Here is an 11,198-nt window from a genome sequence, read left to right as displayed (position 1 = left end):
GACATAACACTGTTTTGGCTCCCTGAACACCACCCACTCTTCCAGGTTTGTCCATCATTAAACCACACCCAGTTTGTGCTGCTCAGATGGAGACACTGCAGGATTTGGCTGAGATCAGCTCATACATGAACCTGGTCAGCTTCCCACTGTAGGTCATTGCAAAACTGGAGAAAGTTTGTCTCGTATAATACTGCTAATCACAGATGCTCTGTGTTAGATGAATACTGGTAGTAAAAGGAGGCACACCTTGAAGTATTAAAGGCAATGGCGCCTTCACATATACTGTGATTTTCTCTGAGGCCTATAGAAGGTGTTTTCTTACACAGCAGAGCTGGAGACAAAGCGAATCCTCTGGGAGTAAACAAGATCTATAAAATATAATATCAGGTTGACACTGGTGAACACAGCCACCACCAGCTTACTATCCCAGGGACAGTCTCCACGTGGGCAGTCGTCTGGACGAGTAGTTGTGCCATACTTCCTATCAAAGCTGAAGATGGGCCAGATCAGTGTAGTGCTGAGGTAGAGGATCACAGCGAAGAAGGTGTAGACAACCACAAATCGGTCAAATGGAAACTTCAAGGCGGAGGTTCTACCGGACACTGTCATTATGACCACTAACACAGTGACTGAGAAACACAAGCTGTACACCACCACACAGTACTGGGTGGCAATGTGCTGGTTGTACTCACTGTCATTAGCGAGGGCCCCAAAAATAATGCAGGCCACAAAACCCTGGACCACCTTGAGCAGACCAGATACAGTTGCCATGTAGCCCACAACAGCTCCTGGTTTGGCTCTTGTTAGGAAGACCTCGACTCCGTATGGAAAGCTGCAGATGCTGGAGCAGACCGTGACAGCAATGCGGTACATTTGGACTTCATAGTTGTCATCGGACCACTCTGTTTGGAGGAAGTAAACAGGGTAGACCACAGAGGCAGTGATGTACATGAGTGTCGCCAGCATGGCAAAAGCTACAGTAAAGTTATCCCAGGATATCGGCATGCAAGTGTGCAGCCGTGTAATGTCCAAGGTGAACACAACCAATGTGACTGCAAAGCTGAAGCACCACACAAACATACAGAAGGTTCCATAAGAGGCGCTGTAGCCTGCACTGTGGGACACCAGGGCCATTATGGTGCAGCCGAGGAGTAGCTGGCACATTCGGGCTGCACCTAAAGGCGAAAGCACAGCGTCTTTGTTCAGGTAGTGTCCCCCATGAGCATCCATGGTGCGTTGATGTCCTTCAGAAACAGATGTTTTCCTTGGTGAGGCTCTTGTTCCCTTTTTGTTGGTGTGTTGGCGGCCTACTCCTCTCTTTCACATCGACCTCACCCTTTCCTTGGGTTCTTTTTTTAGATGGTCCTTAATTACAAATGTCTGTAACTTTTTTACTGACCGTGCTTTGTAATTAGAGCACTTTGCTCAAGATCAGATTTCATTTATACACAGCTCTGTAAAAGTTTAAACAGTAGCTTCTAAAGATAAAAGATACACAGTTTGAATTCAAGAAGTCAAGAGTTAGTTTTCCTTTTTTCAAACAAGTTTTTAAACTGTGCATCTAACACTTGTATCAGACAGTCCACCTATAAAGATTTTATAGAATAACTATATGAGCCTTTTCTTACTCAACAGTAGGTTTTATCCTTTTAAATCTTGGTTTTCCTTTGCTGACTCTCTTCACCTGTTGTTAACCAGTGTAAACAAATTCCAAGTTTCAGTCTTTTCCAAAACACTTTTCTTCATACGTTGCATCCAGACATCAATCTTCCAACAATAGCTTCCAGTACCAACAGGTGGACAAGTCTGTTGTCCTGTCAGTCAAGTCTCACTGTCCTTTGGCCCGTTCCTTGTAATTTCTTCGCTGTAGGCCCTTAACTGTCCATCAAATTCACTGTTGCTCTTCGTCTTGCTGCTTCCGTGTCTTTCTATCTCTCAGACTTAGTTTCCCACTTTTTTCCTCTTGAGCAAGCTCATCCTGTTCCTGCTGTATGTGTCACTGTGCACTCAGTGGATTGCTACGGGTGGCTGTTTAACTGAAAGTTTGTGACGAGCCCAGGGTTACAGGGCTTGCCAGCTCTATAAATAGGGGGTCTATATTCCACAGAGGGGTGGGAGGCTGCATGTGGCTGGCAGTATGGGAGTCGTATTTCTAGGGAGCACCCAGAGAGGCTGAGTCAGTGCTCCCTCAGTATGAAACTGGCATTTACACACAGTGTAATGACAGGGAGGGAGGTTAACACTCCCATTAGAGGGATGATTATACACAAGTGATGGCAGATTTGGTCTAAACGTGTAAGAGGGAGGAAGAAATTGGTTAGCTGTTACTTAAAATACTTCAACCTGAGATATTAGAATGCACTGATTTTTGATTTACACAGTATAAGGCCACGTCCCAAAACAACTCTGGAAGCTGAGTCAAATGATACTATGCAAGTTTTTGGAGGACTTCATATGGCATCTTTAATCAAATGCAAATTGTGAACATCCAATGTTATAATGTTTTTAATAAAAGACTGGATTTTGTGAGTTTAATGTCTGTTGAGTTGCTCAAAAGACAAAAAATTGCATCAAGTGTTGTTATTTAAGGCAGCATCAGTTGGTCTGGATGACTAGAAGTTTGAAATTAAATGTGAAATGCTGGTTCAAAACTAAAAGGCCACACTGGATTTCAGGCAGTTAACATGGTATTTGTTTTTTGGTTTTGTTCTCTGTTTTGTGTCTTTTTATTCTCCACATTCTGAATTTTTGTTCCCTTCTTGTCATTGGGTTGTTCGGTTCCTGATTTAGTTTGCAGAGTTTCTGCCGTCGTGTTTTCTGCTGAGTTTATTTCCTTTTTTGTTTCATTTGTTGATTGCATTCTCTGCATCTTGTATGTCCTTATCTCACTCCCTGAATATAGTCCTTGATTGTCATTTCTCAGATGTTTGATTTTGTTTGACATTTCACATTCTACTCCACCACGAAAACACAACATGACAACATGACAGCTATGTAGACACAAAAAACTAAAATAGTCACAATATCAAAAGGGCCATATCAGCTCTTGCTGTCTGGATTTTATTATCTACTTTGAATATGGCCTAAATTACTCCATCTTGAGTCTAAAATAAGGTTTTCCATACACAAACGGATTTATCATGTGTGGAAAATGCCCACTCACACCAATAAGCAAGCGCCTGAAGAATAAAAGAGATATTTTAGCAGAATACTTGATACAAAAAACATTCACAAATAGATATTGAGTGTCCTCAAGCCCTCAAGATACAAAACACCAATTCACGCATGATTTTTACCAGCATGGTATCTTGCTGTCACAGTTGTGTGGGTGTATTTTTGAATGAAAGGCTAATTGTAATGTGTGGAGCTTAGGTAAAATAAACACACTGGCTTCACCAGACATAAAAGACAGGACACAGCAGGACAGAGGTCAGAAGACTTCCCAGTGCAGGACAGAACAGTTTTACACCACTTAGACCCCTCTTCTTTATACATAGTTTGCTAAAACGTAGTGCATAAATGTATAATAGATTGGTTAGTTTATTTTTTTTGCTTCCTCAGTTTATTTACCCTTAAATAATTTCAGAAATTGTATTTGTATTTGTTGAAATGTAAGGCTGCTTAAAGGCATGTGTGTTCAACTGCTTCTTTTTCAAATGCCTGTAAATAACATCACACATTTTCTTTGTCTTATTTACTTACATCAAATTTCTTGCTGGATAGTTTTGTACGCTCTCATGGCAGGCAACACCATCAGAAGCAAACCACCTGTACTGTATGTTAGTGTTACACCCTTTCAATCTTCTGTGTTGTTGAGTCAATGTTCTGTTTCCCTCTGTTGAGTGTTTTGTGTCCTGTATAATGTATGTTTTTCAAAGGTACAAAGGGAGACTAATAAAACTTATTCTACCACCACCGCCACTACTTCTAGTATTATAAGCGAGACTCATTATGATGAATGAAAACAGGTCCACACAAAAATATTTACCTTATAGTATATGTAATGTGTCTTTTCTTTTGGGTCTGGTACAAAGACATGCAATCAACACAAAGAGAAAAACAGCAATGTATTTACAATTTACAAAGAATCACTTCTCTGTGAAAATAGCACTTATAAATATGATTTACATAAACAAAATAAATATGTAAATTACCAATGTAGCTTGAGGTTTTTTTTTTTACTGTTAAAAAATATGTTACAGAATAAAATTACAGTTAGTAATACTTTTCCTTTTCTGATGTGATGCGAAATAGAGGTCCTTTAAAAACATTATTAATAAAGACATCATTACATACAACATTGTCATTATATTAAAAAGTGATCTCTATGAGGAAATATAAGAAGGGAGTTACAGGAGTGAACACTTGAAAGAACCTATACAAATACTCAAAAAATATACAATACACAATATTTGTCTCCCTTTACATGCTCATTGCATTGAATGTGAGGACTGCTGAGCTACAGAGGTGAGCTAACATGAATGAGTTGTCCTCGATCAGGTTTTAACAGTCCTCTAATAATGATGTAACCTCTGAGAAAAAGTTTTAGACCAGATGTGATGGCTGTGATGTCAGTATAGCTACAAATGAAGGGCTACCATTTTAGCACCATTTCAGAATATGTCTAAACTGAATATCATGACATCTTCAGCACAGCCAAAAACTCGAAATATACCAGTTGGATTCCAACTCTGTCCACAGGGACGTCTTCTATTATCACATAATAACCACTACAAAATGAAGTGTGGACATTTTATGCCTATATATTTTCATTTTTCCACTTTCAACAATTCGAAAGGTAGTTATTGCTATTGTTCATGCTCAGTTTCAGAGCTAAAAGAAAGTTCCATCTTGATCTAATACTTTTCAATAAAGTTTTGAACCTGTACTTGTGTACAGCAAAGAGATTGTGTAATATAAATGAAGCACCTTGGCAGAATGAGGTTAGGACAAAAGTAAACTGAAGGTCAGAGGGGGATGGTTCAGAGATAAAATGAGAGGTGAAGTGAAATAGGTGGTTGGAGGTATCATTCATGGGAAACTGGCCAGAGAAGCTAGCCAGCTCTGCTTAGTTTTAGCTTAGAATGTATATCTGTGTGCGCATGTATGGCCCTTTAGCTGCCGCTGCTGAGCATGCCCAGTAGCTTGCTGGGGTCCATGCCCTGCTGCTGGGCCATCTTCTGCACATCAAAGCCCATGTGCATGAGGAACTGAATGACATTCATCTCTTGTCCTGTGAATTGGTCTCGGATAGTCGGGCAGGTGGGGTTGCAGTGAGGCCACGGGCAGCTGTCAATCAGATGCACCGGGCAAGCTTTGGGTGGAGCTTTGTTGTTCCTGCTGTCGTGGAGGCTGCGGTCCCAGCAGTGCAGCGCTCTGGGCAAAGAGGTGCCTTTAACTTGAATGTCTGTCCAGTAGCTAAAACACAACACAAGAGGGTGCTGTCAGCTCACAGGTAGATAGTTATACACTTGAAGTTTCCCGATGCAGTCAAAAGGAAGCTTTGAAGATTTAATGATACTTACCTTCTGGTGATAACTTCATGCGATAGGCATGCTGGCGCAAACATAGCCCTGAAAGGGAAAAAAAACAAACAAAAGTTGGACTGAATCCTTGAATAAATCCTACTCATATTTTCCACCTTAAATGTAGAGACATGGCCTTACGGGACATCTTTAAGTGTGTTCCTCAGCTCAATGCCTAGATTCTGGATGTAGCGCCACTGGCCTTCCTGCACAGGCTGGCCTGTTAGTTGGATGTTGTCCACTGTCAATTGAGCTTCGTCAAACAACCACTGGACCACAAAAACGGGGCCTGAACAGGGAGCAAGGAGAAGATGTCTGTAAAATATGCTGAATCAACTTAATCTTGACATGAATGTGCCACACAATTTGGTTTCATGAATGTGCAAATATACATGCACCAAACTAGATCTCAAACTCACTTTTAATTGATGGGAAGACTCTATATCCAAAAAAGCAGTTCCACTCCTCTCCTTCATGGGTTTGTCTACACTTCTCTGGAACCACTCCTCCCCAGTACCTGACAGAGAAAACAGATAGGACATGGTATGTATTTTAGCAACTTTGGTCTCTGTCTCGAAATATTAACACCATGAATCTTTTATTGTTTCATTATTGTCCCATACTTGATTCCTCTCTTGATGGTCTCAGTGGGGGTACAGCTGACAGTGTCAACGCAGTCTGTGCAGTGGTACTGCTTGTTGTCCAGGAACCAGCCTGAATCTGAGAGGCCTCGCACCTGTATCCCAGTGTGCCCCAGACCCTCCAGAAGCTCGGACACACGATCCACATTCAGAAGAACCCCTGTACCACCCGCACTGTGCACAGAATCATGACTCATTCTTATTAGTACACATACAACAGTACAAATCAGACCTCCAATTTTGTCTTTAAATCCTAATCACATGGACCTACCTGCTTCCTGCTAAAAGGAGGACCTTTGCATTTTCCAGGCCTTTGCTCAGTAGATCCTTCACAACCTCTTGAATGATTAGCGAGCCCATGAAGGCATAACCATCTGAACAAAACACAAAGAAGAAGCAGAATTGTAATAAAGAAACTTTTTTTAAGGACAAATAACTGTCCTGATTGTAAGGATTTGGTAATCTCTTACTCTGCTCTGTTTTGGCTGCAGCACCGCTCCACACATCACTGGAGCAGTATGGAATGAACCTGCACAAACAACATCAAGTTAAACTTGACAGCAGTGATTTCAAATTGAGCATCATTAGGAACACAAACACGAATCAACTTACACCATGTTCGCATTCCACCAGTGAGGGTTTTCCTCAGGCAGTGGAGACAGGATCCCTGTGCCTACAGAGACAGATCAGCATGTATCATTAGCCGTCCTGGCTTCCCCCAGACACATCCTCCTCTTACTCATCATCATTACCAGATGGATTATAGTTATTACAGTGCAATGACAGACGGAGGGCTCTCTGTTCCTATAACAGAGGGCGCCAGGTATCCCTATTCTGCAGCAACATTATGACTGGGTGTCTGTCCTAAATACTCTGTGAACAAGCGCACATACATCCAATCTTTTTTAATTGCCAAGGCATTAAAGTGGCATCCGTTTTTCACCTTGTAGGGAAGATTTGCAACAGGACACAGCTAAAGTGGGGGTGTTACTTATAGGAGTCCAGTGAGATGAACAAACTGGCTAACCTGTTCTTGTTTGGGGCCACTTGGACGAGCTCATCAACCTCCTCATTGTCTCATATCGGCTATCACAGTTCTCCTTGTTGAAGCAGTACCAGCCACCTGGACACAGATACACAAAACACTAAATGGATCATTTCACCCATAACTTGCTTTCTGTTATCAATGTGTTCATGTAATGAGAAGTATAATGAAGTCAGTTAACTTATTAAATTACAAACCCTCAAGGAATATCAGCCACCGCCTGCTTCCCCGAGACTCCTTCAGGTAGTATCTGCAAGAGCAAAAAAATAAGAAGAAAATTAGCTTGTTGTAACAAGTATTTGAAGCATGTTTGAATTGCTTGCAAATATCACAAATACGCGTTATTGTGATTCTGAATTCCTCATGGTTTATTTTACAATGCCTGCATAACTGCACCTCAACAACAATGTGAGACAGTCTCATCACACAACGGCACATTGTAACACCCTCACTATTTCTGCATCAGTGACAGTGGCCAAGCATAAAAGATAAACCCATGACATCATGGCTTTAATATAAACAAAAGATGTCATGTTACTTTGTCGATAGCAATCTCTAAAAAGTGACAGAAAAAAGCCAAAAAACAAATTCCGCCATGATAAATTGACTGAGGAGAACAATGAGCTTGTGTGTATATTCTGCTCTACGGCAACTGATACAGTGATCGAACAGGAGATAAACATCATCCTGTCCCCTATCCTGTTTGTACAATGCATACCTTTAGGGTATTCTTCAAGAACAAGTAATGTACCATCATCTCTTCAGTCAGAGCTCATCATTCCTTCATCCTTACACACGGCATGGATAAAATCAAGGCCCCCACAAAGGTACAGTAAACGAAATAAAACATCCAAACAGTATTTCGCTTGTTTAGATTTTAAGACATGCAATAACTCTGTGGAAGATAAAGTGAGGGCTGCGGTATTTTTTTCCGCAGACTGAGATGTCGAGAAGTAGTTAATGCATGCTGTATAAAGTACAAGAGAAGTCTGCTGTATGTTGTTGGTCCAGAAGAGGGCAATGCTATCATGAATCTTTCAAACAGTGAGATGCATTTATGACCAATGCATCAGTGTTGTTTCAGTGAAACACTTGTGTTTCGTGAACTGGCTTCGGCCAACAGAAATAAGGCTTCCTAATTAGATTCAATGTTCTATTGACTTTTTCTTTTTAGATAATGGAATATCAATTCAAATTTACTTTCTGTACTGACTTGCCAAATGCATTTCAGTTAGTTTAAAGAGAACATACTTGGCTGAATCTCTCAGGTGCTTGCTCAGACAGTGAATCACACTTTGGCTTTGGTTAATGTTTTATACTATTACTCCAAACCACAGTCAGTGATACAGGCTGAGGGCCCTGCATTCTATTTCCAAACAACAAAGTGGAAGCATTCTTGGCAGGACAAACAGGCCAAGATGGAAAGGTGCTGCGTCAACCCACTCACTCTTAATAAGTGCAGCTCCAGGAGATGACTCACACAGCTTGACCACTCCGGTTCCTATTAAATTCAGGTTGCATCTACTGTATGTGTTTGTATGTAACTGTGACAATACCTCTCTGGAAAATGCTGTTAGATGGATTAGCATCCTAAATGATGACTGCCACAGTGAATGAAAAGGCCATCTGCCGGGAACTGTTCCCCTCACTTGTCCTCATGCTGCGTCTCTAAAGAGCTAAGAGCTTTACTGCGCCAGCAGACAGCTCTCTCTACATGGCACTTTGGGGGTTTAGTAGGAATTAGACAGGATTCTAAATCCATAAAGAGACACGTATATAAAGCCCCTTTTCAGTTTAGTTGATCTATCACCAAACTGCTCAAAGATAGGTTTTCATTCACAATAACAAACTGTTAAACAAACCTCCTGATGTGACATTAATATTAATAGTATTCAAATGAATTTATGTCATTCTGAAAACTGCAAATACTCAAAAGTACACATGCTCACCATATTATTCAGCAGTTTCAAGGGGAAACAATTTACTATGGTTAGGATGGTTGATAAATGGGGAAAAAAATACGATCGTGATGAAGTATAATGTGCAAACACAGTATGAAAACGCAGTTGTAAAGATATTACGTCATGAATATGAGGAATTATACCTTTAACAGGTACCAGAGTTCATCCACTTTTTTCTCAATAATCAGCTTAACCCACAATTTCAAACTCTTCAGTCACATTGAAAACAGAGTTGGAGCATTATTCGTGTTTTACCCAGCAGAGGAGATCCATATATTGGTAATGTGCCTCTTTCTATCTTTAGTGGGTATATATTTACAATAATGTTTGTAGGGGGGTTCCTTGCCAACAAATACAGTGAAAATCTTTTTAAAAACAGTAGATTGCATTTTAGGCAATCAGATATAAGCATAAAAGAAGAAACTGGTAAACTTCTAAAACATGACAACTCAAAAGAATATGTATTGTGCGCAGTCATGAAAAAGTATGGGATATAAAGCGTTGAGGATGGGCGGGGGTCTGAAACTAAGATCTAAACTTTCTGCAGAGAAAATCCTGCATTCTAATTTGAAGCAAAGGAAATGAAGCATAGGCCATGTGGCTCTCCACAAATTTCATGCTTCACTGACGCAAAGCAGCTGTCTAGCTATCTTATCCAAACTGAGCCACAGTGTGTATTAGGACACTTTTTGTTGTGTTTTTTGCCAAAAATAAAATCACAATTGTTGTCTTTTTTCTATTTGTGAAGGCTAACATGGGCTCTTGTCAAACATTTAAAATGGTCCTCTTAGAATATTAAAAATTCACAAACCAAATGTCAAGAGACTCAATTGCACAGCCCTTTTGACCTCTGTCCAGATGCATGTGGACAGAGGTCAAAGCAATCACCGTCAGAACGGGGAGTGCCCAGCTAAAGTCTTACTGAAGCACAATAACTGTTTCTCAGCGCACACTGACCAGGTGGCCCTACCTTGAGGTTGATGTACTCAAATAGGAACCTGACTTTATCACACCGTTGCCTACATATTAATCATATGGTGGAACATACCCCGCAGGACTTCCGTCGTTGCAGGTGACTGAAGTATTCTCCAAAAAGTTCAGCTTCATGTCGTAGTCGAGCTTCTGTGCCGAGCACGGGTAGAGGGACTGCGCAAGGTTCTTCACCTGAGTCATGAAGTTATCCATGTTCTCCTCCACCGCGGTGAAATCCAGAGGGAAGCTCTCCGTGGTATCACCCCGGTCCGCCCGGTATGTGGGAGGAGGTGGTGGTCGTCGTGGTTGTGGGTTGCGGCCACCCCGGAACCTCCGTGCGCAAAGAGCACCGGATTGCATCAGCACCAGCAACAGCACGGATGAAACCATTCTGATCGCTGTCATCTTAGATGATAGACGTCCTTCCTCCAAATGCAGTGTTACTGACAGTTTCCCTGATGGAGTGGAAAAACAAACAGGAATTACGCACGCGTTCAGAGACGCCACAACACTTGTTGTCCGCTCCCAAATATGTCAATTTGAACGTGAACTAAGCATAAGAGTCCCCTTGCGATCGATCACTGTGACACGCTAAAATTTCTGAATGTAATTCAAACTTACAAAGAGTGCGCTCACAACTCTGCTCCTCTGTCAAGACTGACTCAAGTGCCTCTGAACCAAGCGCACAAGCTTGAACGACAACACTATTGCCATGCTCTTGTATTTTATTCAAACTTTCCCCCCTTGTGTGTCCGTCCAGCCAATCGCAAGAGTGGGGCAGGACTCGGGGCATGATCAAGCGTGGCAGACTACCCCCCCTTTTTTTAATTTATTGAGGGGAAAAAAATGTCCATGCAATGGTTCTTTTGATCCGCAATGTTTTATTTGATGTGGTGGTTTTTATTGGCCTTGAAATGCCCATTTCCCATTCTACCACAAATTTACGAAGTGAGAATACGCATCCTGTAACACACTGCAACAAAAAAACAAAAACAAAAAGTAGTGCTGAGTTCAAACAAAATTTAAGACACATAAATATTTCAGAAAATATCAT

General features: G+C 41.2%; 2 protein-coding genes across 3 annotated transcripts; both read right to left on the bottom strand.

Moving 5' to 3' along the window:
• Positions 1 to 79: 79 nt before the first annotated feature.
• LOC140273524 (myeloid-associated differentiation marker-like protein 2) lies at positions 80 to 2,051 on the bottom strand. The gene has a single exon (XM_072369131.1). It carries the CDS (start codon positions 1,228 to 1,230, stop codon positions 319 to 321), a length of 912 nt encoding a protein of 303 aa, XP_072225232.1. The 5' UTR covers positions 1,231 to 2,051; the 3' UTR covers positions 80 to 318.
• Positions 2,052 to 3,996: 1,945 nt separating this feature from the next.
• Positions 3,997 to 10,832, bottom strand: notum1a (notum, palmitoleoyl-protein carboxylesterase a). Of its 2 annotated transcripts, XM_072368533.1 has the most exons (11): positions 10,221 to 10,832; positions 7,409 to 7,461; positions 7,194 to 7,289; positions 6,779 to 6,839; positions 6,637 to 6,695; positions 6,438 to 6,540; positions 6,149 to 6,340; positions 5,945 to 6,042; positions 5,667 to 5,814; positions 5,526 to 5,573; positions 3,997 to 5,418 (listed from the first exon to the last, which is right to left on the bottom strand). In XM_072368533.1, the coding sequence occupies exons 1-11, from the start codon at positions 10,547 to 10,549 to the stop codon at positions 5,115 to 5,117; spliced, it is 1,491 nt and encodes a 496-aa protein (XP_072224634.1). In that variant the 5' UTR covers positions 10,550 to 10,832; the 3' UTR covers positions 3,997 to 5,114. The 2 variants fall into 2 exon arrangements, with proteins under 2 accessions (XP_072224634.1, XP_072224633.1); XM_072368532.1 differs by having other exon boundaries at positions 6,438 to 6,695.
• Positions 10,833 to 11,198: the final 366 nt, after the last annotated feature.

Source organism: Leuresthes tenuis, unplaced genomic scaffold (assembly GCF_036924035.1).
Source record: "Leuresthes tenuis unplaced genomic scaffold, fLeuTen1.0.hap1 SCAF_17, whole genome shotgun sequence".
In the NCBI taxonomy this organism is placed as follows: domain Eukaryota; kingdom Metazoa; phylum Chordata; class Actinopteri; order Atheriniformes; family Atherinopsidae; genus Leuresthes; species Leuresthes tenuis.
The sequence above is the reverse complement of the archived record's forward strand: the minus strand, read 5'-3'. Positions and strand labels throughout refer to the sequence as shown.